Below are 27,170 nucleotides of genomic sequence, written 5' to 3' on the forward strand. Positions count from 1 at the left end.
GTGCAGCTAATTTTGGAATAATAAATGTAAATCCATTCTTTTGGAAATCCTTCTTCTTCGATACAGACTGTCTGTAAAATCAAGCCCCATAATCATATATCATATTAATTTGATCTACTAAAAATATAGTCGTCATTCGAAGGTTGCCATGGATAAACAAAAGAATCCATTATATGATCCTATTAGAAAGAGAAAGCGTTCATTTTCACATAGACAAAAACAGCTCCATAGAGCACGATCAGTCTCAAAACATTCTGTCTCCTCCTCATTCTCCACAATTCAGACATGAACAGGTGTGCTCTTGCCTTAGCTCACATGAGGAAGTGACCAGCAGCTAAAGTATCTGGTTTCCTACATTCCTACTTTTGAGATTCAGAACCCAGGTCTTGAGTTATAGTCAGAAAAAGAAATCTCAGAGCTGGTTCTAGAAATTAAATGCTACTATAGTATGTTCTAAACTAAACCAACAGTACCTGGATTCACTCTGTGCAATCGATATCTCTACATTTACAGTAATTTTTGAAGTCAAACGTGAGGTGGAAAAAAGTTCACATTTACGTAACGAAAGATTGTTCTTTATAGAGAGAAGGGCAAAAAGAACATGATGGTAAAGATAGTGGATGCAGATCAGACTTCCTGGGTTCAATCCTGGCTTCACGACTGTGTAACCTTGGGCAGGTTACTTAACTTCCCAGGCCTTGGTATTCTCACTGGTGATAAAAGAATTGGACGTCAGTTATAGGGATGCTGTGAGGCTTGATGAAGCCTGCTACGTGATGCTTTCAGTATTGTGTCAGGCACATTGTAAACTTCTCACTAAATGCTAGGTAGTATTTATGTTACATTGGAGTCCTTATATTGCAATTAACAGAAACCCCAGCTCATACTACTCAAAAAAATAAAAGGAAATTATGGGCCAGTGATTATCAAGCATGGCTTGATCCAGATACTCAGATCTTAGCAAGGCCCTGGAGTCTCTTGGTCTCTCTTCTCTGTGTTAGCTTCATTTGCAGACTTCATGCAGTGTGGGCCTCCCTCACTAGCTCCAGGTCTGCTTCTCTTGGACACCATAACAGCTGCAAACCTCTCATCCTTGCCTCACACTGTCCAGGAGAGGAGAGAGTTCCTCCTCCTCCAATAGTCCAGCCAATGCCCTGGCCCTGGTTCCTAATTCTCATTACATTATTTGCCCATCCTGAGCCAGTCATTCTGGCTAGGGAGGTGAGCTACATTGAGTGGCTTGAGACAATCAGAACATAACTCTGGTCTTGAAGGTGGTATTGCCCCAAAAGAAATCCTGGTACAGTAGTACTTAAAAAAAAAAAAAATGGTGAGTGGATGCTAGACAGCAAAAAACAAGTGACCATCATCAGTAGCAACATCGTTTATGTCTCATGGTTACAACCATCAGTGTGGGGTTAGCATAGTTACCCCCATTTTATAGAAGGAGACTGAGACTCAGGATTTAAATACAATATTCTAGTGGATTTTATAAGTGTTGACCTTAAACTTGGTGTAAATAACTCATGGAAAATCTTTAGGAGGTTTAATTGGGCTATGGGTAAAATGGACAATGAAATAGAAATCCTCAAACAGGAAATAACCTCATTCCCATGACTAACGTAAATGTGGTAGAGATAGGAAGTGCAGTGTTAACAAGTCCACGATAGCATAACGTTTCTCTGACATTAAATACGAGAAATATTTGGTCATTACAGTACTAAGTTTCTTGGAATTGAGTGAAAAGCCTCAACATAAAGGATAGCAATTAATCTGACTTAACAGTCTCCTGTCTCATGCTTCCTTTTGTGTAATGGGTGAGCATCAAAGAATCATAGAAAATGTCCAACATATCATATGATGCGTGACACGGATGAAGGACAAGTAACATGTATCTTAGTCAATGAGGTTAATTTGTCTGTCAGAAATATAACACGAAAGCACAGAGGGGCTCTTTGGAAACCAGCTTGGAGGGTTTCCAGTCAGTTTCTTGGAAATGGTTGGAGAATTTGCCCTGAGATGATATCAAAGCTCTCCCAGGCCTCTCCCAAGCATCCTCTGTGCTTAGGGGTCAACAACTTTCCATGGTAATCACCTTCACATTGACACTGAGTGGTTTGACTTTCTATCATAAGGGAGAAGCATCTCTCTGAGGCTGCTCAAGGTGGAAACATCCTGATGGTGTTTAATGGCCCTGGAACTCCTTTGGTCCTCTGCCAGAGGCTCTCTTTAGAAGTCTGTCCTCAGGCTATTGTAAATTTTTCCCACGTAGGCAGAGAGCCAGAAATTCCTGGGAGCGTATGTACCCCCTGCCACAAGGCAACCCTTAGCCAATAACTGATAGATGGGGGAGTTGGAAAGCTCAGTTCCATTACTGAGAGTGGGAAAAGCTCTGAGGCGTTGTACTCCAGAGCTCTCCTGCTGGATCTAGCTGTACCTTTGCCTGGCTTCCTCCTCTTCCCCAGCCTATTTCCCCAACCCCTTCACTGGCCTGTCCTGGGAGCACTTGCTTAATAAGTCACTTGCATAAGAATCCTCACCTCAGGGTTGGCTTCTGGGGAATGCAACTGAAGTTGGTGTCTCTAATCCCTGTCATCTTTTTCCACCAAGCTCCCTCTGACACATACAGAGGAAAGGCTGCGGATTATTCCGACTTGCTTAGATACCATGCCTTCCGAAACCAGGGAGGCAGGATACCAAAACATGCTCTGGACGCCGCCTCCTGCTTCGTGAGTGGCTCATCCTCGGGCTGAGCTGGGCTCCCTCTGGTTGATTACCAGCTGACTCTGAGAACTGTCATTTCGTTCTCCGTCTGCCCCTCAGTCATTTCAGTGCAGGAGTCACTTCATCAGCTGCAGCTAGAGCATGGGCAGCCTTGGAGACTTGATGCTTCTTGTAGATTATCCAGCTGAGGGGCTGAAGTGTGAGCTACAGGGACCAATTTTCCTTAGTAATAGACGATCGGAATTAATAGTCTTTAAACATTCAGAAATACTGACATCCTTTGGCAGTGGGAAGACTGGAAAGACACAGTGCCTTATTGCTTATCGACTCTGTGTTGGTGAAAAGTCCCTGGACACCTTCCTTTGTTTTTTTTTGTTTTTTGTTTTTTGTTTTTGCGGTATGTGGGCCTCCCACTGCTGTGGCCTCTCCCATTGCGGAGCACAGGCTCCGGACGCGCAGGCTCAGTGGCCATGGCTCACGCGCGCAGCCGCTCTGCGGCATGTGGGATCTTCCCGGACCGGGGCACAAACCCGTGTCCCCTGCATCGGCAGGCGGACTCCCAAACACTGCACCACCAGGGAAGCCCCTTCCTTTGTTTTTGCTGGGTCTTACAACCCATATGGAGGCCAATGCAGACGGAGAAAGAACTCAAGATGCCGGATGTACTTACTATAAAGTAGTTTCACAGTATAACTCCCATTTACTGCATGACGTGGGACTGTTTATTAGCTATAACTCGCTATCTTACCGGAAGGCATGTTAGGTAGTTAGACAAGAAGAGTTTGTCAGTATAAATTGCCTTTCGAGTGTTCCCAGAAGGTGTGATTATATAAAGGATCTTTGAAAGTCAACAGCAAGCTTAAGTGGTTTTCCAAGGAAATCTTCGCCATCCCACCTTCAGGCAGAGTCAGTGTAATACAAGGTCCCGTGAAATGATTGCCTAGCTAAAGGGCTCTCTCTTTATGTGGCAGTTTGAGCAGACTTATGTCCATGATATATGACCCCACCTTAGACCTGTAAGCGTCTGAGTGGAAACTCTGCTTCCTACTCTGATGGAAAGTGGATCTCTATCTCTTCAAAAAGCCTTCTGGAGCAGGGGAAGATGTCAGTGCTTACCTATATCCCCATTTTCATGCATACATGGCTCCCCATGGCTGTCCCTCCTGCCAGCCAACACCTACCAATCTTTGTAGGAGAGGCGTCCTCAGGCTGCTGGAGTGGGCTTGGAATGTGGGCTCCCCCCACCCCCCTTCGTATGTCATCATCTCTCCCATCCTTTAAGGACCAGACACGGGCCCCCTCTTCACCCCATTCTGGATTATTCTCTTCCCACAGTAGTTTCTTTGTACTTGTATTGGGAACAACTGTCATCATTTGTCTGGCGTTGAGCTTGCTGTGTGGTAGAAGCCCTCTTCTCCCAGCAATCAGGACCAATAATAGTAGGTCAGTTCATGGACTAAGTCACAGAAGTCAAACACATACCCGCTCCCCCAGTGCATTTCTTAATCATGTACTTTAACTTAAAACAAATACATGTGCATTCATTTTCAGGTCTTCTAATATAGGGGCACTTTGTTTTGTTTGAGTATGGTTTCAGTGATTGCAATTCTGTCATATGCTCCTGGCATAAATTCTGACCCTAATGTATCCTAATCGACAGTTGCTAGTTTGCGTTTCTCTAAAGTGAAACAAAGACTTAAGAGTACTTTCAGAGTCAACCAAGTGCAAAAACCTTTCTAAACATTCACCATCTTGTTCATAATCTTTTACAGCTTGGAGCCCAAATATAATCCAATAGCAAATTTATTTTCAAATCTTTAGTTCTGATGAGTCGGTCAACCTAATTTTTATAGTAGCAGCTGTCTTTTGGGACTCTTCAATTTGTGACATTCAGTTATATAATTACAGCCACAAATAGGCCTGGCATGGAGCTTCGGGGACGAATGCAGCTGACGTAAGCATGCACTTCAGCTGATGGGAGCGGGCACGCACGGTCTTTGTAGAGGATTCTGCTCTTCGCTGGGAATGGAGAGCATTCGGGCAGATGAATAGAGCTTCTGTTGAATATATATCTCCTGGATAGAATGAAAATTCATTGAAAGCCGGGTCTCTCTCCGTGTCCCCGCAGCACTTAGCAAAATGCCTTAAAATCATTACCACAAGAAGCCATTCCATAACGTGTTGGTAGAATTGAATAAACTGTATTGAATTCTGCAACCTTTTTCTGAGTAGGGGTTGGCTGAATAATGTAAAATGGTAGTATGCCAGGACAGGATGTTGCCTTGGAATTTCCTTGCAAGTGTACCGAAAATACCCCCAAGATATTAGCTATGTGCAGACTGTAAGATGACTCCCTCCTTTGGATTTCTTTTGTGTGTGACTATAATGCCATAAGACTTCACCTTTATTATTTTCTACTCCCACAAGATTTGAGGACTGTGTTTATACCAAGTCACCAGTGTATTTGAATTTCAGCTAGAAAGTAATGCAACATTAATAAATCCCAATAATGCATGTTTTGATCTCTACAAATACACTGCACGTTAGTATGCGACACCTGCACATATAATTTTTTCTGCCAATATATTTTCCTACCCAAAGATCTCAGCTGAAAGCAAACAGAGCTTGCACTGGTTAACTGTTGTTGTATAGAAAGCTACCTTAAATCTTAGTGGCTTAAAGCAACAATTTATTACTATTGTTCTTGATTCCGTGGGGTGACTGGTCTCAGCTAGGTGGTTCTTACTTAAGGTCTCTCATACGGTTGAGGCTAGGTGGTAGACTGAGGCTGAAGTCATCTGAGGGCTTGACTGGGCTGGTTGCTCCAGTTGGCTGTCTCATACTTGATGTTGGCTGCCAGCTAGGTAGGGACTCAGCTAGGCCTGCCGACTAGGTAGGAACACAGCTAGGCTTCTCCATGTGACTTGGACCTCACATCATGGGTTCCCAGAGGGAGAATCCCAAGAATATTCATTCCAAGAGAAGAAGTAGAAGCTGTTCATTTTAAGGCCAGGGCCCAGAAACTGGTACATTATCACTTCTGCCATATTCTACTAGTCAAAGCAATCACAGAGCCCAGTCAGATCCAGAAAGGACAAATACCTCACCTCTCATTAGCCATAGTACCAAAAAAGCAGTTGATCTCTTTTATCTGTCATAATATCCATTATAATTTTCCATTTGTGACTTTCACATAAACTAAAATTTACTGAAACCATCAAAACAATTAGAAAAGTCCTCTTACAAGGCACTCAATTTAAAATAATTAAATATTAGATGGATAGTCTATTCCACCATCTAATATCATTTGTGCCCCTGGCAAGATAGCTGAATAAAATACTTCAAATGACTTCCCCACCTTTACTAATAAGTTTTACCACCACCAAGAGGAAACAAAGTAAGGCAAGGATTCCTTTTGTAATGGTATCAGTCTTTTTCGCTGAGGCTTGAACAGCCTTGGGCTTTCTTGTGGGTTTTGGGGTTTCTGAATTCTTTCAGTCTGCCCTCTCTCAGAGGAGAGCAGTTCTCAGCCCTTGACTCATTGCTCAGCAGCCACGTTCCTGCAGGAAAAGTCTGAGGAAAGTACACTGCTTTTCTTACCCTATCTATGAAAAATCAGAGTTCCGTTGACTCAGTGGCAAACGGGAGACCTGTAGAACAGAGGCTGTGGGTATGTGCTCACACTGCATTTTTTAAATTTTAAATTTGATTTCGAGAAGACTGTAGGTCCCCATGCTATTGTAAGAAATAATACAGAGAGATCCTATATACCCTTTACCCAGTTTCCCCCAATGGTCACATCTTACAAAGCTATAGTGCAATGCCACAACCAAGGTGGTGACATTGATACAATCCACTCATCTTATACAGATTTCCTCGGTTTTCGTTTGTGTATTTATTTCTGTGCAGTTTTGTCACATGTGTAGCTTTGTATATTCACCACTACAGCCAAGATACAGAATGGGTCCATCCCCACAAGGATCCTTCATGCTCTTTTATAACCACACCCACCTCCCCCCTGCCACCCCCATTCCTCACCCCTAGCAACCATGACTCTATTCTCCATATCTGTTATTTTGTCATTTCAAAAATGTCATGTAAATGGAATCGTATAGTATGTATCCTCTTAAGCTGACCTTTTTTCACTCAGCATAATTCTCTAGAGATTCACGCAAGCTGTTGTGTGTATCAATAGCCATTCCTTTTTCTTGCTGAGTAGCACTCCATGGTATGGCTGTACCACAGTTTATTTGACCAGTTATCTATTGAAGGGCATCTAGGTTGTCTCCAGTTTTGTATTGTAACAAATAAAGATGATACAAATATGTATGTACAGATTTTTTTCAGTGTGCACAGCCTTTTACTTCTCTGGGATGAGCGCCCAAGAGTGCAAATGGCTAGGGTGTATGGTAGTTGTATGTTTAGTCTTTTAAGAGGATGCCAAACTGATTTCCAGAGTGGCTGAACCATTTTACAGTCCCACCAGCAATGTTGGAGTGAACCAGTTTTTCCTCATTGAGTTTTAATGAGGGGAATTACCAGTATAGCTTTTCATAGTTGGTGGCTGGCAGCCCAATGTGAACCAGACATTACTGCCTACTTGCCCCTTCTTGGACACTTAGGAAGGCCTTGAGACATCAAGGACAGACAGAGAGAAGGATCTTCTGGGGCTGTTTTCAGTGACATCTTTATTCCTGCCTCATACCCCAAATTATTTGGGTATGTTCAATGATGGGTCCAGTTCTCAATCCATCACAGGCACTCAGTGTCCATTGATTCACCAAACGTGTGTTATATATCTCCTCTCAAATTCCTTTTACTTTAGCGTTAAATGTTTTTTGTTTGTTTGTTTGTTTTTGCGGTACGCGGGCCTCTCAAATGTTGTGGCCTCTCCCGTTGCGGAGCACAGGCTCCGGACGCGCAGGCTCAGCGGCCATGGCTCACGGGCCCAGCCGCTCCGCGGCATGTGGGATCTTCCCAGACCGGAGCACGAACCCGCGTCCCCTGCATCGGCAGGTGGACTCTCAACCACTGCGCCACCAGGGAAGCCCTTTAGCGTTGAATGTTATACTCAAATAGCTTCATAGAGTTTTCCAGCCTCTCTCTTTCCTCATGCCTGAGGCATCTCTTGAACCAATAAGTGCCAACATAGTTGAATGGGAATAAATTGTCACATTTATGCTACCAAGTAAATGTTGTACATTCGAATATGGGCTACAAAATTACAAACCAAGCATTCTCACTTTTTCTTTTCACCTGTCTCCTCTTGGCCAGGTGGCATTTGCTGAGGATATCGGCCTTCAGTACAAAGGAGAGCTGACAGTCATTTTACGTTACATACCCCCAGAGGAGAACCTGACACCTCCACTAGGACAGTTTCAAGGTAGAGAAAACAAATCAATGACTTTGATCGGGGACATTCCATTTCTAGAAGTGTGGAAATAGGGATCAGGGGACTATGTTACTTTTACATTACACAGATGAAATGGAAAGGTTTAGGTGTCACTGTCGTTTAAGGAGAGTCGAAAAGTATACACTGTGTATGGGGAAGGGTGTCAGATTCTTACAAGGAAAGGACAGAGTTCATACTTAGAGACCAACCTTAATGTTGAGATTTGTTTCCTGGAAGTCCAGGACATATAGGATCTTCCCCCCTGCCGGGTGGAGTTGGTGGGGGTAGTGGGAGACGGGGGATGGCCTGCTGAGAGGGGAGGTGCAGAAAGATGCTGTCTGGGTTTATGACATTCACAGCTGCTCAGGGCATCCTGAGAAAGGAATTAACCTGGAACAAAAAATGCAAAGGAAAAATCCAGATGGAGTCAACTTTTTTTTTTTTTTTTTTTTTTTTTTGCGGTACGCGGGCCTCTCACTGTTGTGGCCTCTCCCATTGCGGAGCACAGGCTCCGGACGCGCAGGCTCAGCGGCCATGGCTCACGGGCCCAGCCGCTCCGCGGCATGCGGGATCTTCCCGGACCGGGACACAAACCCGTGTCCCCTGCATCGGCAGGCGGACTCTCAACCACTGCGCCACCAGGGAAGCCCGGAGTCAACTTTTAAATCCCTTTTGCCCTTCTTCTTTCTTCAACTCCTACAGGCAGCCTCCTTTATCTTTCTTTTCCTGTCACTCTTGTCATTGTGACCCCGTGCAACTAAATTACTATCTCTCAGCCTCAGTTGCCTCACTTCTTAGGGATATTGCAAGAATTAAATAGGTTCATTCATACAAAGCACTTAGAACGGTGTTAAACAAAGGTGGTGGTGGAGGCGGTCGTTATTCACGTTGAGTGTATGTCATCAGAATAAAAATGTGATGCGGGAAAAGTTTCCTCTCACCCCCAAATGTAGTTGTGTCTGAGCTATATAGCCTTTAGAGCTGGCCCAGCATGGAGTTGACAATGTACGCGACTAAAATATCCAAGACGGGAGTTAGGAATTTTCTCTTTGGGGGTTTCGGCACATGTGTGTGGCTTTCATTGTAGCTCTTCCTCACAGAGAGCAGGGATGTGGCCCAGGCAGCTCTCGGGGTCTTTTCTGTTTTATCCCTTTATATTGTTATAGGGGAGTATTTAAGTTTTAAAATTTTTTTTGCTTATTTTTTTCAACAAAACTGAAAGATACATCCAGAAGGAATGCAGTGGTGTAAAAGCATTTAAGTGATTACATGGAAAAGTATACAATAATGTAAAGATCTCATTCACTCTGAAAATGAAATCTTTGTGGATTTTATTTGTAAATTTTGAAATGGAATCCATGATTTATCTCTTCCCTTCTTTTCTTTCTCTTCCCCTCCCCCCCATTCTCATTCTCTCTTTTTCTTTCATTCTCTCTCTTCCTCCCTCATTCTCTCTCTCGCTCGCTCACGCTCTCTCTCTCTCTCTCTCTCTCTCTCTCTCTCTCTCTCTCTCTCTCTCTCTCGCTCTCTCTGTGGCTCTCTTTCTCTCTTTTTCTCTGATGGCTGATGCAGGAAAGAAGCCCTTTAAACGAGGAAAGAAGAAGGATTCTCCTGTCATCTCTGGAGGAATCCTAGAAGTGTTCATCAAAGAGGCGAAGAATTTGACAGCCGTGAAATCAGGAGGCACTTCTGATAGCTTTGTGAAGGGGTAATTTTGTTTGAGCTCATTTTTGATGGTACTTAATGGGAGATGAGGAGGTAGTGATCCATGAGACGGTGGCTGTGGGGCGTCTGTGTTGTTCTTATTCTAAATGTGCTAGGAAAGAACTCCCCTTCACTGCTGGCGCTTACATTGAAAACAATGCAAGAGAGATTTGCTTATTCTAGCTCTCAGCCTGCTTCTAGCATATTTCAGGATGTCCTGTGACTCTCGCCCTCAAGACTGGCAAATTTTCCTGTGAGATTAGTTTCTCACAGGAGGAGAAAGTATGGTTTTCTACATGTAATATACTTGTATTGTGCTTTTTTATCATTTGGTGCTGATTATATGCAGCGTCAACAAAAACATTGGATCCTTGGTATTTTGCTCTCTTGGGGGAAATTGTAAAAAGTGGAGATGTCAGAGCATCATCCCTAGAGATATCCACTGGAGAGTGCCTTGAGGAAACTCCAAGACTGCCTCTTGGCCATTTGTGCCCACTTTGTGGAGCCCTGGGCAGTTTCTTGAGGGAATGCAGCCCTTTTAATGGACATTCTTACCCATTCAAGGCAACCCAAACAACAAATCCCTCCTGATTTCTATTTGAGACTTTTCTCCTATAATTAGAAGAACTAGAACCAGCAGGATATTTTTCATTCATTGCAACAAACACATACATGCACACGTTCCAAGCACTAAGTCCTGCAGTTCCAAAAATAAGACACGGTCCCTGCTCTCACAGAGCATCACAAAATGCATAAGGTAAAACAAAGTCCCGTGATGCCAGCCGTGAGGTTAATTCTTTGAGTCAGATGACAGTATCATTCCTCTCCTCAATCCTTCTTAGAAAAGTGTAATTTTTCCTACAAGGAAGTGAGTCGATCCTTTATGCTCACACAGTCTAACTTTGGTAAGGGAGGTAATAAGGAGAAGCGGATGTCTGGGGCTTCCCCACTGGTGAGTGTGTGTGCCTGAATCCTGCTCCATCTGTCCTTGACTCTTTCTCCCAGGAGGTTTAAGCACAGAAGAAATGCTTTCTGTGGATTCTGCCGTTGAAATTTGCTTCCCCAACCCTACCATCTAGCTCTGGCCGCTTCCTGCTCACTGGTGGGATAAGGGTATGGCTTCTCGCCCATGAACTCATTGTGGCCTTGCACGGATGACTTAACATCTTCTGGAATAGTTTTTACTTTATCATGTTGAACATTTATGAAGCAGAGATAATAAAGGACAGTATCTTTGTTTTATATATATATATATATATATATATATATATATATATATATACATATACATATATATATTTTTTTTTCCTTTTTAAAGGCCAGTAACTTTCTAGTAAATTCTCTCCCTAGTTACACTTAAACATTGAGCTGATTTTAAAGGGACCTCAGATTTTTTGAAAAAGAGCATGAGAGAGCAAGAATAGACCTTTGTGTAAAATTTAATATTATATATCAGTAAATATTAGGTCTGTCCGTGAGCCAACATAACAGTGGCTTAAACAGACAAAAGTTTTTTCTCTCATGTAAACAAAGGCTAAAGGTAAGCTATCCCATTGGCCAGAACTTAGTCACATGGCTATGTGAGCTACAAGGGAGGCTGGGGAATGTAGTCTTTATTCTAGACAATCTTGTGCCTAACTTTAAAAAAATGAGGATTTTTGTGTTTTTTTTAGAAAAATAGGGAGAGAATGAATTGGGAGGTAAGCAGTCTCTGTTTGGTACATGAAATCTCAAGTGTCATAATGTATCTCCTTTATTGTAAGGTCATTTGTGGTATTTTTCAGGTTTGATGTACTAATTTCATACCCGTAAGTCTCCTTCCCTAAAGTCTGCTCCCTGACTCATCAGGTACTATGATCAAAAACAGAGTAGAGAAAATGAGACAGTGAAGGGAGGGAAATTGATAAAAATATGTTACTAGGCAGGTTACCACTGTGAGCAACTGGGGCTCAGTTCCACTTAGGAAGCATCAAGGAACCCTGTGGAATGTACCTTAGGATCATCCCTTCAAGGGACAGGGAAGCTGGGAGACTCATCCACCAATTTCTAAAACTCATTGGTTGAGGGTTGCTCCTGGGGACATTAAATTCCTAGTAATTCCAGGGTTTCCTGCACAGAAGCTGAGTCAGCTCACAGAGCACCAAAGTCCTTAATTAGAGAAGCAAAGAGACACAGGCACTTGAAGTAGGAAGCTGTGCACATGCCAGGAAGTGCTCATCGTGGCTTCATGTCACCTCAGAGGTGGGCCAAAGGTGATAGGAGGCAGAACATTATTACATAGTGTCTCCCACAGGAGGTATTTTCATTTCAGTAGGAGGGAAGGACCAATACAGGATTAGAAAGGAGAGGACGGGGGACTTCCCTGGTGGCACAGTGGATAAGACTGCGCTCCCAATGCAGGGGGCCCGGGTTCCATCCCTAGTCAGGGAACTAGATCCCACATGCATACCACAACTAAGAGTTCGCATGCCACAACTAAGGAGCCACCTGGAGCCCGCCCGCCACAACTAAGGAGCCCACGTGCCGCAACTAAGACCCAGTGCAACCAAATAAATAAATATTTTTTTAAAAAAGAGTGTGGGCATTTTACTATTGCCCCAATTAAAAGAAATAATAAACCATTCCACTAAATAAACCCAGATTTAAGCATATGTGATGCTGGGAAAGAAAATCAAGTAGACACGCACAGATAAACACACACACACACACACACATACGCACGCACGCATATACACACACACGAGGAATTATGGGAAATTGACATGACTACGCAAGGGTGCCTCTTTCTGCTTTACTGTCTCACTGATGGCTTGATTGTGTTTTCTCCTGCAGCTACCTGCTCCCTGATGATAGCAAAGCCACCAAGCACAAAACTCTGGTAATAAAAAAGAGTGTCAACCCTCAGTGGAATCATACTTTCATGTTCACTGGCCTGCATCCCCAGGATATAAAGAATGTTTGCCTAGAACTTACCGTCTGGGACAAGGAGGCCTTTTCCAGCAACATCTTTCTGGGAGGAGTTCGTTTGAATTCTGGAAGCGGTGAGGGACTTGGTAAACCTGAGATAGTCTGTGACTTGGCGTGGGGCAGGGGAGTGGTTCCTGCAGGTTTGATGTGTCCTAAGTGTATATGTAGTTTCCTCTTAGCCGACTCTCGAAATTTCCACAGATGCTCCATTACTTTAGCCAAGGATTGGTTCATTGTTAAAATTACTACTATGTAACTTTGTATCCTTCAGCTAGAAGTGTGGGGTGTATAATGCTTATATTCAGTCCTTTCATAAAATACCATTTACACTTTAGTCTAAGTGAATTTCAACTACTTTCTTGGGCCTTACTTCAGGATTTGCTCGGGAGAGGATCACTAAGACAGCACATGCTTCTGACCGGGGAGAGAAGGACTTCCAAGACGAACTTGACTTCAGCCTCTTCTCAGTTCTGTCCATGCTTGCAGCCATTCCACTGCTTGAATCGAAAGGAAATCCATTTTTCCCCTAAAAAATAACGTCTCATGTTGTTCAAACAGGTCATGGAAACACACCACTGATTCCACAAGACACAACTTTAACAGGGCGAATTGGGGAGGGTGGGGGGAATTACAGCAGTAGAGCACGTGTATAGATTAGGGAGAGGCAGGACTAGCTCTGCCACTAAAACAAAAACTCCCAGTCAGCCTGTTCTTCTCTTGTGTTAACTCAGTCTAGATGAGCCAGCTTTCTACTTAAACTACCAAAGTGAGGGAGAAATGAGCCCCTAGGGCCATCCTGGTTTGTTCCCCATCATCTAGGCAGAGGAGAGGAATGCAGGCTACGAAGGATGTAGTCCATGCTAACTCCACTCACTAGATATGGTGAGAACAAGCCACTGAAGGGCTCTCTGGTCAGCGGGTCCGCCTCAGAGGTTGATAGGTGTCTTCCAGAGGATCAAAACGTTTCATTTGTAAAGTGTAATGCTTCCCTTTCCCTTCTTTAGGTGTGAGCCATGGGAAGACCGTGGATTGGATGGACTCTCAGGGGGAAGAGCAACGCCTCTGGCAGAAGATGGTAGACAATCCTGGGACTCTGGTAGAGGGCGTACTCCTGCTCCGTGCCAGCATGGGGAAGAGTAAGCTCTGAAGGTACCGGTTCTCCAAAATGAGGCCTCTTGGGACTGTCTGGGTGTTATTTCCTACCAGTAGCAGGCTTGGGACCTGGAGTCTGCTTCCCTGCCATTTCTCACCTGAGGGTATTGGGACATGAGAGGAGAGATATCAGTGTTATGAACACCTAGGGTCTTGCCAGGTGTCTAAAAGAGCATGTACCTCTCTACGTGCATGGGCCAGGGCTTTTTTGATTGGGTGATAGAAAGTATACCACACTGTCGTGTCAACAAGCAAATTGCGCGATGATTCATAGGCTTTATACCGTAGGGGAGACGGCACATGCTTATTTGAAGCTGCAGTTGAGATTGGGAGTCCCCAGACTTTTTCTAATTTGTGAGTGACTTTAGGTTTTCTCTAGGTTTGAGGGAAAAGGGGGCCACTTGGAATGTAGACCACCTGAAGTGTAAGAAGAGGGGATAGTGGGAATCCCCATGATCCAAAGGAGGCATTGTGGGTATGGACGCTGGGGCAAGGGCATGGCCCTCTTATTGTGGCCAACTTGTGGATTAACCGGGTAGGTTTTCAAGGTGAACTGAGGTTTTTCTGTGGTGACTATGTAATTGATACTCTAAATCATCCCACTTTTGGGAGTGAAGAGAGCTAAATCATTACACCAGAACAACAGATGTAAACCAGGATTGACCTGGCAAAATTGGGATGTAGAGTCACCCTAATTATGACCTAGCTATTGTAGACATTTATTTTATAAAATGTTCTAAGCTATTAACTAAGAGGGAATAAGAAGCAGTGCACATTTTTCAGCCCCTACTTGTGTTATGTCTACGATATCCCGTTGCTCAAAGGAAGTCATATGGCCAAGCCCAAAATCAAGAGGCAGGGGAATATACTCTACTCACACTGAAGCAATGGCAAGAGCGAGGATGCAGGAAGGAATGAAGGAATGTGGCCAGGAGTTCAATCTACCTTACCTTCTGTCACCTGGGATTCCAGAGACTTTAGCCACCAAACTTAGATATGAAGGGAGTTAAAGGGACCTCAGACCTCAGACCTGGTTCCTCATTTTGAAGATTCCAAATCTGCAGCCCAGAAAGCAGAAATGACTTGCCCAAGATATTATAGAAGCTGTGAGTGTATCCAGACTTAAATCCAGGCTGTGACCCCTAGGCCAGTGTCCTTTTCACTGTGGTCTTTGGCGTGATCCGATGCTTATCGTGATGGACAGGAGGACCTAGACCAAGGGAGGTGGAGCAGAGTCTGATTATTTGTGTATGAACGTACCTGACCCAATCTTCTTCTGGAGTCATGTTCTAACCCCTCAGCTCATTTTCTCACTTGAATTCATGTATTGATAAAATCCTTAAAAGGATAGATACTGAATTTTACTAGTAGGAAAGCTAGAATCATCTTCAGGCTTATTCTAGCTAATTGTTCCATATTCTGAATTTCTTCTTGAATTTTGAAAACAGGTTTAAGAATATATTTAGCATTATTCTTAGAAAGGGGAATAAGCAATCCATGTTCATTATTATTAAAAAAAACAGGCTCTCTAATTCTAGAAAATTGAAGTTATTAGTCTAGTGTAGCTTAGTGCATATGGTACATGTTTTTAAACTCACACCCATATCTCTATGTTGCCCTTCTTAAAAACAGAAAACAAAAAGTGTACGATCATCACTACTTCCTATATTGGAAATATAAGTTGTCTTCAGACTTGATATGACTGAGTATGTCTTCAGAGACATTTTAGGGGAGGTGAGAGAGGGTGGCGATGGTGAAGCCTGGAGACATCTCTAAAGTAGACAAAATGAGGTAGATTTATTCACTAGTAATAAAAGTGGCAAAATTAATCAATTCCAAAATTTATAACAAACTCAAGATGAGCATGAACTTTATGTATTCAGCCCTTTGCCACAGTCAGAGCAATTCTGTGTCGTGACTTCTTAAAATCCAACATCTAACTGGGTATTTCCATAATGCAAGACCCAGGTGTGCCTAAGTCCATCAGAAACCTGTTGGTGTGGCTCTTAAAAATGAAAGGTAAATTGATCTTTAGGTTACTCTTTTTTAAGTATAGTGTAGAAGTACAAAAAATATTTTTAATCTAAGTGATACATGTGAATGGCATAAAACTGAACTGGTTCAAAATTGTGAAAATTAAGTCCTACCCCTTCCTCTTCCGTATCAGAATATATTGACAGCCTCATTCTTTTTTATGGCAACAGGGTATTACCTTATGGGATATATTAAATTTATTTAACCAGTCCTATCAAATGCCACATTAAATATGGTTAACTAAGCTCTCTGTTTGGTGGCTTTTCTAAGCAATCTTTTTTTCAAAACTAAACACTTTGAAATTCAAAGTGAGATTGCACGGTAATTCTACTTCTGGGTATTTATCTTACAGAGATAGATACATATGTGAGAAATGAGTACATACAAGGGTATTGCTTGAAGAAGATTGGAAACAACCCAAAAGCCCTTCAATAGAGGCCTTTGGCAATATCATACATGCCTAATTTTTCTGTTTCATTAATTGTTCCCTTTCCTTCTCTGTTAAAGATTGTTAACATTGGATTCTTTGATGCTTGTTCTTTCTTTTCTCCTCACTTTATCCATCCTCTCCGGCATTATCATGTATTGTATGCTCATGGTTTTATGATTATTTATATGCTTATAACTACAGATTCACATCCCCAACCCAGATCCTTCCTCTCAGCCCCGCATCCAATCGCCTGTATGATATCTCCACCAAGATAGCTCATGCTCTTGACATACTCAAAAATGAACTCTTTATTCTACCTTCTCTCTTACACCCATGTCTTTCTACTCCAGTACATCCTGTCTCAGTACCTGGTGCCATCATCCACCAGGTTATGCTAACTAGACACTAGATAGTGATCTTTTTTTTATTGACATATAGCTGACTTAACAATATTATGTTAGTTTCAGCTGTACAACAGAGTAATTTGATATTTTTATACTACAGTTATTCTAAAACGTTGAGAATATTCTATGTGCTGTACATTACATCCTTGTAACTTATTTATTTGATACCTAGCGGTTTGTACCTCTTAACTCCCTTCATCTGTTTTGCCCCTCCCCCCATCCCTCTCCCCTCTGGTAACCACTACTTTGTTCTCTGTATCTGTGAACTGTTTCTGTTTCTGTTTTGTTTTGTTTTGTTTTTAGTTTTATTTATTTATTTATTTTTGGCTGCGTTGGGTCTTCGTTGCTGTGCGCAGGCTTTCTCTACTTGTGGCGAGTGGGGGCTACCCTTCATTGCAGTGCGTGGGCTTCTCATTGCGGTGGCTTCTCTTGTTGCAGAGCATGGGCGCTAGGCACGTGGGCTTCAGTAGTTGTGGCATGTGGGCTCAGTAGTTGTGGCTTGTGGGCTCTAGAGGTCAGGCTCAGTAGTTGTGGCACACAGGCTTAGTTGCTCCATGGCATGTGGGATCTTCCCGGACCAGGGCTCGAACCCGTGTCCCCTGCATTCAGATTCTTAACCACTGCACCGCCAGGAAAGTCCCTTGTTTCTGTTTTGTTATATTTGTTCATTCGTTTTATTTTTCAGATCCTACATATAAGTGAAAACACAGTATTTGTCTTTCTCTGACTTATTTCACTAAGCATAATGCCCTCCAAGTCCATCCATGTTGCTGCAAATGGCAAAATTTTGTCCTTTTTCCATTGTATATATCTACCACAGCTTCTTTATCCATTCTTCTGTTCATGGGCACTTAAGTTGCTTTCACACCTTGGCTATTGTGAATAGTGCTGCTGTGAACATTGGGTGCATATATCTTTTCAAATTAGTGATCTTTGATTTATGCCTCTTCCTTACCCCGAGGCAAAATCAATCAGGGCATCATATTGATTCTACCTCCTAAATATCTCAAAAGCCTGTCCAGTTCTCACCATCTCCATGCCACCACCCGAGTACAAGCCCCCGTTATGCCTCTCTACGATTATTACAGGTCTCCTAGCTGCTATCTTTGCAACCACTCTTGCCCTCCCTCAATCCACTCTATACGGTGGCCAGATTTTCCCAACATGTTATTTTTAAATGTTCAAACATGCAGAAAAGTTGAAATGATTTTACAGTGAGCACTTATACCTACCACCTAAATTTGACTTCTACCGCTAGCTATACTTTCTCATCATTGTCTATCTGTACATCCTCAAAGTGCTCTTTTAAAAAATGCACATCTGATCATGCTTTAGAACCCTCCGTGGCTTTCCATTGCCCTGAGAATAAAATCCAAATTCTTGCCCGGGGCCTGCCAAGCCCTGTCTGAGATGGTTGCTTCCTCCTCTCCAGCTCACCCCGGGCCATGCCTCTTTCATCTCCCCTGCTCTTCAGCCACGCAGTGCATTTTTCTGCTTCTCAATCGTGCCAGCCTTTACTCCATCTCGTGGCCTTTGCAAAGGAATCTGCTTGCTTGTTCTCCTCATCGGTCTGATTTCCATTCATCGTCCAGGTCTTGGAACGTTACCTGCTCAGGGAAACCTCTCCTGACCCCCTTCTGCCTGACTAGGTCACAACAGCCTGCCTCTCTTTCCCCTTCATTACATACATCGCCATTTTCATAAATGATTCACGTAATGAGTCCTTTAATGCCTGTGTCAGTTCACTCCCCACCACATCCCTAGAATGTAAGATTCAGAAGGGCAGAGACAATATTTATATTTAAATTGTTTCACAGCTATATCCCCTGTGCTTAGTTCAGAGTAGGTAATTTGAAAATATTTGTGGATTAATTGAAAATGAAAAAAAAAAAAAAAGTAACATCAGAGAATGTGAGACCAGATAAGAAACTGGGACCCACATAGATCAAGAAAAATCTCCGACTGTGATTGCCGATTGATCTTTTAAAAGCAACGTTTCTATAAGTACTTTAGTTACAACCCTAAACAGCTCATTCCAGCTTCTCTTGGCATAGATAAAAGCACAGAATGTGCTCTCCAGCCCAGCATCTCAGCTTCTCAGAAGAAGAGACAATGGCCTTGCCTGGAGGATCCTACTCCTTATTTGGAGCGCCCTCAGTTTTCCCTCAGTTGAATCAGACAAGCTGTAAAGGGACATGGGCAACCTTACAAGCCTGACCTGATCCATTCAGTTTGTAAATAGCACCCGCAGGGTATGTGGAAGATCCAGTGAATCAGCTCTCATTTTGCTTATGTTGTTACTGTCATTGGAATTATCAGGATGTAGATTTTCCAGGTCACAAAAACACCAACAGCAAAGATATTTTGATGGGACTTTTTATTTTGGCGTCCTTTTCCTTAAGAAATTTAAACAAGTAGATGACCAGTCATCATTAAGTATTGATACATAACTAATGTGTGAATTGAGCCCCCCTGATTGACAGTAATAGCGGCAGCAGCATCGCCTGCTGCCCCAACGTTTCTGTTGTGCAGGGGAGGAGAAACCTGTGGAAAAAAATAAGGGCAAACCCACTTTTAGAAGCAAAGTGGATGAAGATATCAAGTCCCAGAAGCATCACAGAAAGAAATACTGTGGCATTTTGGGCTGTGATCAGTGTTTGTTTTTTCTTCCACGTAGATATTTCACCCTAAACTGAGCATTGCCTTTAGAAGTTGGCAGAAGGGCTTTCCTCCCACAATGGTATATTTATGGCCTCTGAAATTAAAGAAAATAAATAGGACGAGGAAGTTTATATAGGCAAAACTATAACAAAAATCAGATCTTGCAAGGTTTGAGCAAAGAGCCGTGGAAATTGGGCCACATCAAGGATTCCAAAAGATTATCTGAATCATCTGGGGTGTGAATTTAATACATTGATTCCAGAGCATTGCTCCAAACCTACTGAACAAAATCTCCAGAAAACTTCATCATGTTTATCAAGCTTCTTAGGTGATTCTAATAAAGTGGATCACAGTTTGAGAAAGACTGCATTAGAGGACAAATTATCTTGACTATATTATTTGGACCCACTCTACATCACGATGACAGATTGGCTTTGGCTAACTTGGACATTATTGATCGCAAGGCAACCATGGTGAGGTGGAAGGAGCCTAAACTTGAACTCAGATTGACATAAACTCAAGTCTTGACTACTTCCCAGCCATGTGACCTCAGTCAAGTTAATTATCCAATCTAGGCCTTGATCTAGTTGCCTAGAAAATAGGGATAATTGGGCTGCCTTGTAGTAATTGAAGATATCAAATGAGGTAATATATGTGAATATGCTTTGTAAATTTTAACCCACCGTGAAAAACAAGAAAGGTCATTATTAGTGATCTAGAGATAGCAATCTGTAGTTCATAATCTCTTAGGCCCTTCTTTTCCTGGGTGCTTGGCTAGGTCTTAATCATTCTATGTACAATGAAGTGGTCTCCAGTGTACAGCAACGATACAAAAAAAAACCCCTTACTTTGCTAAGTCACGCATTGTGGAATTTCCTACTGCATCTGATTAGACAGTAAGTCTTGCAAAAGTGTTTAATTTGAGGGAGAGAAAAACTGGTCAGTTCTTTGTTAAGATGTTGTGGAACGCATAAGCCAACTATCTTTCCACCCTTTTCCTTAACTTTCTTTCAGTGTAATGACCATCTCTTTCTATGGCCCATTGCTTATGCCCTATGTCAGGGAGATCACACCTACCTTCTTCACAGGGATGTTGTTCAGAATCACACTGTTTATCTACAGAAGGAAATGTACCATCCTCTCAGAAGAAATTCCATAGAAATACAAACTGCTGTTGTCATCATGAAGAATGCGTAGTGTTTCAAAGATTAGCAATTGTACCTCATTTACCACATTAGAATTTATTAAACTATTCTGGCAGAGGGTTCCTTTCATACTTGGAGAAGGGAGGTAGAATATATAGTTAGTATTGCCTATAAGTGACGAAATGCATATAGGGAGTAGATCATATTTTTCTTTCCAGTATTTCAGCACAAGAGGATAATTGTCTCTAATCGTTTTCCTTTTTCTCTGATTGAGGCAGACACTAATAAAACAAGTAAAATATTTTATTATAATAGTTATGGCAAAAGTTTAAATCACGGGTGTTTGCTGAGGAAAAAAAGTCCATAGAAGGGCAGAGAACTAGATATGGATTTGAATCAAAATATTTTCTTTTTATCCCTTTATTGTTAGATCTGCTTACTTTGGGAAAGGAATCTGATCGTTCTTTCGAAGCATGTTTCTCTACTTAGCCAGAGGTTCATTTTGTCTTCAGAAAGTTGAAACTTGTTTGTGCAGATCCATGGGAATTGATGAGTCCTAACAGTAAAAGTTTTTAGATCTTTCACATTTGGAAACAAGGAAGGAAGGGAGCCATTCCACCACAAAACAGTTTATGTCAATCATTTATGTTTGAACTGTAGTTAGAGTGATTGAGTGTTGGGAATATATGTTCTTTTCCATCCTTTCCATTATTCATAAATTGACATTTTTGAAGAGAGATCATTGGCTTTCAGTGGCTATGAAGAAAGAAATGTCTAGACTTTCCTGAATCTTCTTGCTTTTGACCTTCTTCACTACCCACAATTAATTAGTCCTTCTTGATTCCTAAATATCGTCTTACATTGTGCCTCTGACTGATAGGGTGCAGCCCAGAACCTTAGGAGATGCCCTCAGTGCTTTATGCCACTTGGATTAATGGAAATGTTATTATTAATTTTCAGCTCTTTCCTATCACCTCCAAACCCAGCTCTGTTAGAGTCATTTTTTTGCAAAGCATCTGAATGCACAAAGCCGGGTTGGGGTGAGGGGGGTTGCCCTGGCTGCTTCCCAGGGTGTCAAATTTTAAGGGCTACTAAACGTCCCTGAAAAGGTAATGAGGTGGGGAACTCCTCTCAAGAAAAGTATGGTATTAGCAGGAAGAAATAATGTCTGCTTGAGTAGATAAGTGAGGAGGGGACCCCATAGCTGAAGAGCAATTCATGGTTAATGAAAGACAGGTCTGATTAGAGACAGGGTTTCTGTTTGGCTGAATGGGGGATATAACTTGGGCCAGGCATGAATTGCTAAGGACATAGGGAAAAGGGGGTTTGCCTCCACTGGAGGTTCCCCTCCATTGGAGATATCCTTTATCCCTTCCACCAGGCAGGATTCCTCAAAATAAACAGTGTAAATAAACCTCTGAGACGGGCACCACATCATCGGGGCAAGAACTGGCCCAACTCTGAATGCGCTAGGTCCCCGTTCCTGGATTGAGTGTAGCTGTCACAGGCAGGCTGTTTTGTTCTGGGCCTGAAGATGAGTCCAAGGGTTTAGTGGACTGGAGAGGGAAGACACACTTTCAACACCCTAAGAACAGCTGAGGATCACTGGGTTCCTGGGACATTGGAATGGCAGCTCTCCTTGGGAAGAAGTATGAGCGGTAATTTTCCAAATTCTGCCAGTGACCGGGTCACCTATATCTGCCTTGTCACTGGCACCCGCCTGCTTTGTCTGCCAGTTTACTCTCCTAAGCTCCTGCTCTGATACGAAGTTGATCTCTTTGTTTTTAAATTAATCGACTTTAGACTGAGAAGTTAGAGCAGTATTAGGTTTACAGAAAAATTCAGCAGAAAGTAAGAGTTCCCATATACTACCACTCCCCTCCCCCTGCCAAGTGTCTCCTGTAATTAACATCTTTCGTTGGTGCGGTATGTTTATTATAATTGATTAACCAATATTGGTACGTTATTATTCATTAAAGTCCATAGTTTATATTAGGGTTCATTCTTGGTGTTTTACAGTTGTATGGGTTTTAGCAAGTGCCTAATATCATGTATCCACAATTACATTATCATACAGAATCATTTTGCTGCCCTAAAAATCCCCTGTGCTCCAACCTCTTGCAACCACCGGTCTTTTTTACTGTCTCTTTTTTTTACTGTGTCTGTATATTTTTCAGGGTGTCATGTAGTTGGAATCATACAGGATATAGCCTCTTCTGACTTGCTTCTTTCACTTATCGGTATGCATTTAAGGTTCCTCCATGCCTTTTTGTGGCTTGGTAACTCATTTATGTCTTTTTTTCATTGTGGTAAGAGCACTTAACGTGAGATCTACCCACTTAACAAATTTTTAAGTGCACGATACAGTATCACTGTTTTTAGTGGGGGAGAGGGAGAGAGAGGGAGGGGGAGAGGAGGCGGGAGAGGGAGAGAAGGTTGAAAGATCTAAGAAACAGTAATATTTTTAAAATTCCCTTGGGAATTCCCTGGCGGTCCAGTGGTTAGGACTCCGTGCTCTCACTGTCAAGGGCCCGGGTTCGATCCCTGGTCAGGGAACTAAGATCCCACAAGCCTCACGGCCAAAATAAAATTAAAAAAAGAAAATTCCCTGGAGATGATGGGAGGTCTACATTCATTTTGCTAGTTTTCTTGGTTCTGTTGTTGGCTACAAATGACTGTTCCTATTTACTTGTTTTGCCACATTTAGTACAAAATTAGTAGCAATGCTTAAACACTTAACATGCCTACTTCTAAGCTTCTGTATGGAATATGCACCCCAGACCAAAGCTTTGTGCCACTCTGTACTTAGTGCAAAGTGTAATGTCTTTTTCATTAAATTCACTTTCCTAGTATCTCTCCTGTGTTCTATTACAAGTTATTCCTGGGTACTTGAAGATGCATATCCTTGAAGATGCGTTGTGTGTCACCTATTCCTCCTGCTTTTTTTTTTTTTATGTCTAGTACTTTCTTTCTTTTTTTTTTTACATCTTTATTGGAGTATAATTGCTTTACAATGGTGTGTTAGTTTCTGCTTTATAACAAAGTGAATCAGTTACACATATACATATGTCCCCATATCTCTTCCCTCTTGCGTCTCCCTCCCTCCCACGCTCCCTATCCCACCCGTCCAGGCGGTCACAAAGCACGGAGCTGATCTCCCTGTGCTATGCGGCTGCTTCCCACTAGCTAGCTACCTTACGTTTGTTAGTGTGTATATGTCCATGACTCTCTCTCGCCCTGTCACAGCTTATCCTTCCCCCTCCCCATATCCTCAAGGCCGTTCTCCAGTAGGTCTGTGTCTTTATTCCTGTCTTACCCCTAGGTTCTTCATGACATTTTTTTTCTTAGATTCCATATATATGTGTTAGCATACGGTATTTGTCTTTCTCTTTCTGACTTACTTCACTCTGTGTGACAGACTCTAGGTCTATCCACCTCATTACAAATAGCTCAATTTCATTTCTTTTTATGGCTGAGTAATATTCCATTGTATACATGTGCCACATCTTCTTTATCCATTCATCCGATGATGGACACTTAGGTTGTTTCCATCTCTGGGCTATTGTAAATAGAGCTGCAATGAACATTTTGGTACATGACTCTTTTTGAATTACGGCTTTCTCAGGGTATATGCCCAGTAGTGGGATTGCTGGGTCATATGGTAGTTCTATTTGTGGTTTTTTAAGGAACCTCCATACTGTTTTCCACAGTGGCTGTATCAATTTACATTCCCACTAGCAGTGCAAGAGGGTTCCCTTTTCTCCACACCCTCTCCAGCATTTATTGTTTCTAGATTTTATACTTACTTGTCTTTGGAGCGAAACTCATTTGCTGAATTGAGACACACAGATTGGATGACTATCTGGTGTCTGTTTCTAAGGCTAGATGACGTCGAACAACTCTTCATGGTGCTTAGCTGTTGAATCTAACCCTCATTTTGGTTCTTGCTCCCTTATTTTCCTGTAAAGCTGAACCCTGACACCATCACTCCCTTTGCCCTCCCCTCAGTAAATCATGGGTAGTGAGTGACACGGGAAGGGATCAGAAGTGACATTTACTGAGCACCTAGTGTACTTCAGGGGCTTTACAAATTGTTATCTAATTTATTATCTGTGTTTTAAAAAGACAAAGGACCAAAAAAAAGAGACATGAGTCTCAGAGAGGTTAAATAACCCAACTAGTGTATAATAGAGCCTCACCCTACGTCTAGCTCCCCATTTCAGATCCCAAAGCCCATGCTCTTTGTTCTTCACCAAAATGTACCCCAGATAGAAATTCTGCGCTTGTTATGAGCTGGAGACTTGCTTCTCAAAGTGTGATTCATGAACCAGCAGCATTAGCTTTACCTCGGAGCTTGTTGGAAATGAAGAACGTTGGGTCCCAAGGCAGAATGAATCACAGTATTCATTAGAACAAGGTCCTTAGTTGATCTGCAAGCACAATAAACTTTAAGAAGCACTGGTGTAGAGAATATGGCAGACGGGACCTTGATATTTAAGGTACTTGATACTTAAAAGACTGTTAGTTGCAGTTGATGTGAACATTGGCCTAAGACACACCCCATTTATCAGTCTTTTCTTTTTTTTAAATTTTTATTGAAATATGATTGATTTACAATGTTGTGTTAGTTTCAGGTGTACAGCAAAGTGATTCAGTTGTGTGTGTGTATTCTTTTTCATATTCTCTTCCATTATAGGTTATTATAAGATATTGAGTATAGTTCCCTGTGCTATACAGTAGGTCCTTGTTGGTTATCTATTTTTATATAGTAGTGTGTATATTTTAATCTCGAGCTCCTAACATCCCTCCCCCAGCTTTCCCCTTTGGTAACCATAAGTTTGTTGTCTATGTCTGTGAGTCTATTTCTGTTTTGTAAATAAGTTCATTTGTATCATTTTTTTAGATGCCACATATGATATCATATGATATTCATCTTTGTCTGACTTACATCCCTTAGTATGATCATCTCTAGGTCCATCCATGTTGCTGCAAATGGCATTATTTCATTCTTTTTTATGGCTGAGTAATATTTCAGTGTGTGTGTGTGTGTGTGTGTGTGTGTGTGTGTGTGTGTGTGTGTGTGTGTATACACCACATCTTCTTTATCCATTCATCTGTTGATGGACACTTAGGTTGCTTCCATGTCCTGGCTATTGTAAATAAAGCTGCGGTGAGCATTGTGGTACATGACTCTTTTTGAATTATGGTTTTCTCGGGGTGTATGCTCAGTAGTGAGATTGCTGGGTCCTATGGCAGTTCTATTTGTAGTTTTTTAAGGAAACTCCATACTGTTTTCCATAGTGGTACCAACTTACATTCCCACCAACAGTGTAGGAGGGTTCCCTTTTCTCCACACCCTCTCCAGCATTTATCATTTGTAGACTTATTGATGTTGGCCATTCTGACAGGTGTGAGGTGATACCTCATTGTAGTTTTGATTTGCAATCAGTCTTTTCTTTGAGTCCTTTCTCTTCCTCAATTTTGATTTCTCCCCATAAACACATGGATGCTTACTAGCATCCTTTTTTTTCTTGTGTTCTCCTGTTACTATCCTGAAGACATTCCCCAGTGTGTAGCTGACCTCATTTCAGAGTACGTGCAATGAAGACCTGGCTACTTTTCAAATTATGGATGAGTCTTCCAACCTGCTGAATCCAATGAGGACCGACTGAACCCAGATGCAGTCTCCTCTAAGCCTGAGGAAGTAGAGCCCCTAAAATCTCTATTCCATAACACCAGACAGACATCTTCTAGATGATGTCTCTTCTGCTGTCAGTCAATATTTAGCACTTGTGTGGCTGACGATAATCAGGTATGGAGAAAAGCATTTGGAGACCAGCTTGGCTTAGGCCAGTGAAAAACGTGAGGCCTGAGTCAGGAATACATTTTTGTTCATCCTGCAGAAGGATGAAAGAGGGTAATAGCTCTGCTACTTCTTGTGGATTTTGAGCAAGACGTTCCCACTCCCTTAGCCTCAGTTTTCTCATCTATAAACTGAGGGGCTTGGACTAAGTGCAATCCAACATTCCCTCGAGTTCTAAAGTTCTCTGATACCTTGTACATGCTGAAATTCATTGACTTTAAGAAGCCATTGATTGTAAGGTGCAGCAGGGCTTCAGATACCACTAAAACGGGGGACATGCAGCCAATCATAACAGTAAGATGTTGTTCTGGACGTGTTATCTCTGTCTCTGCTTTTTTTTTTTTTTTTTTTCTGTTTGCCCTTCTTCACACTGCTCTTTGCCCCAAGAGGCCAACCTTGATGAACTGCTTCATTGGGGCTGTCTTGCCCTGTGGCTTTGGGTTGGGATTGGCCAAAGGAAGGAACCAGTAGGAGATTGAATGGTGGGAAGAAAGTGAGATTCATACAATTCTTCCCTTGGCTCTTTCCTGCTGGGTCACAAAGTGCTGGGGGTTACATTCCTCTGCTCGGGATTATAGCTCCTGGCAGGTGGCCTTCTCCTCCAGCTGGACCTACGGTCACCACTCCCTCCCTTCATCCCTTCAGGCCTATGAGTGGTAAAGTCCTCGACTGTGGCCAGTTTCACCATCCCTCA

The 27,170-nt window shown here is 42.3% G+C and overlaps 1 protein-coding gene across 1 annotated transcript in view; it reads left to right on the forward strand.

Annotated features, from left to right (window-relative positions):
* SYTL5 (synaptotagmin like 5) overlaps positions 1-27,170 on the forward strand; it is a 238,569-nt gene that overhangs the window by 193,712 nt on the left and 17,687 nt on the right. The window contains exons 15-18 of the mRNA XM_032620740.1: positions 7,999-8,107; positions 9,689-9,824; positions 12,653-12,861; positions 13,792-13,936. Of these exons, the coding sequence (XP_032476631.1) occupies positions 7,999-8,107; positions 9,689-9,824; positions 12,653-12,861; positions 13,792-13,934 (597 nt within the window). The 3' untranslated portion in view covers positions 13,935-13,936. The remainder of the gene's footprint in view (positions 1-7,998; positions 8,108-9,688; positions 9,825-12,652; positions 12,862-13,791; positions 13,937-27,170) is intronic.

This window comes from Phocoena sinus, chromosome X (assembly GCF_008692025.1).
Source record: "Phocoena sinus isolate mPhoSin1 chromosome X, mPhoSin1.pri, whole genome shotgun sequence".
Lineage (NCBI taxonomy): Eukaryota > Metazoa > Chordata > Mammalia > Artiodactyla > Phocoenidae > Phocoena > Phocoena sinus.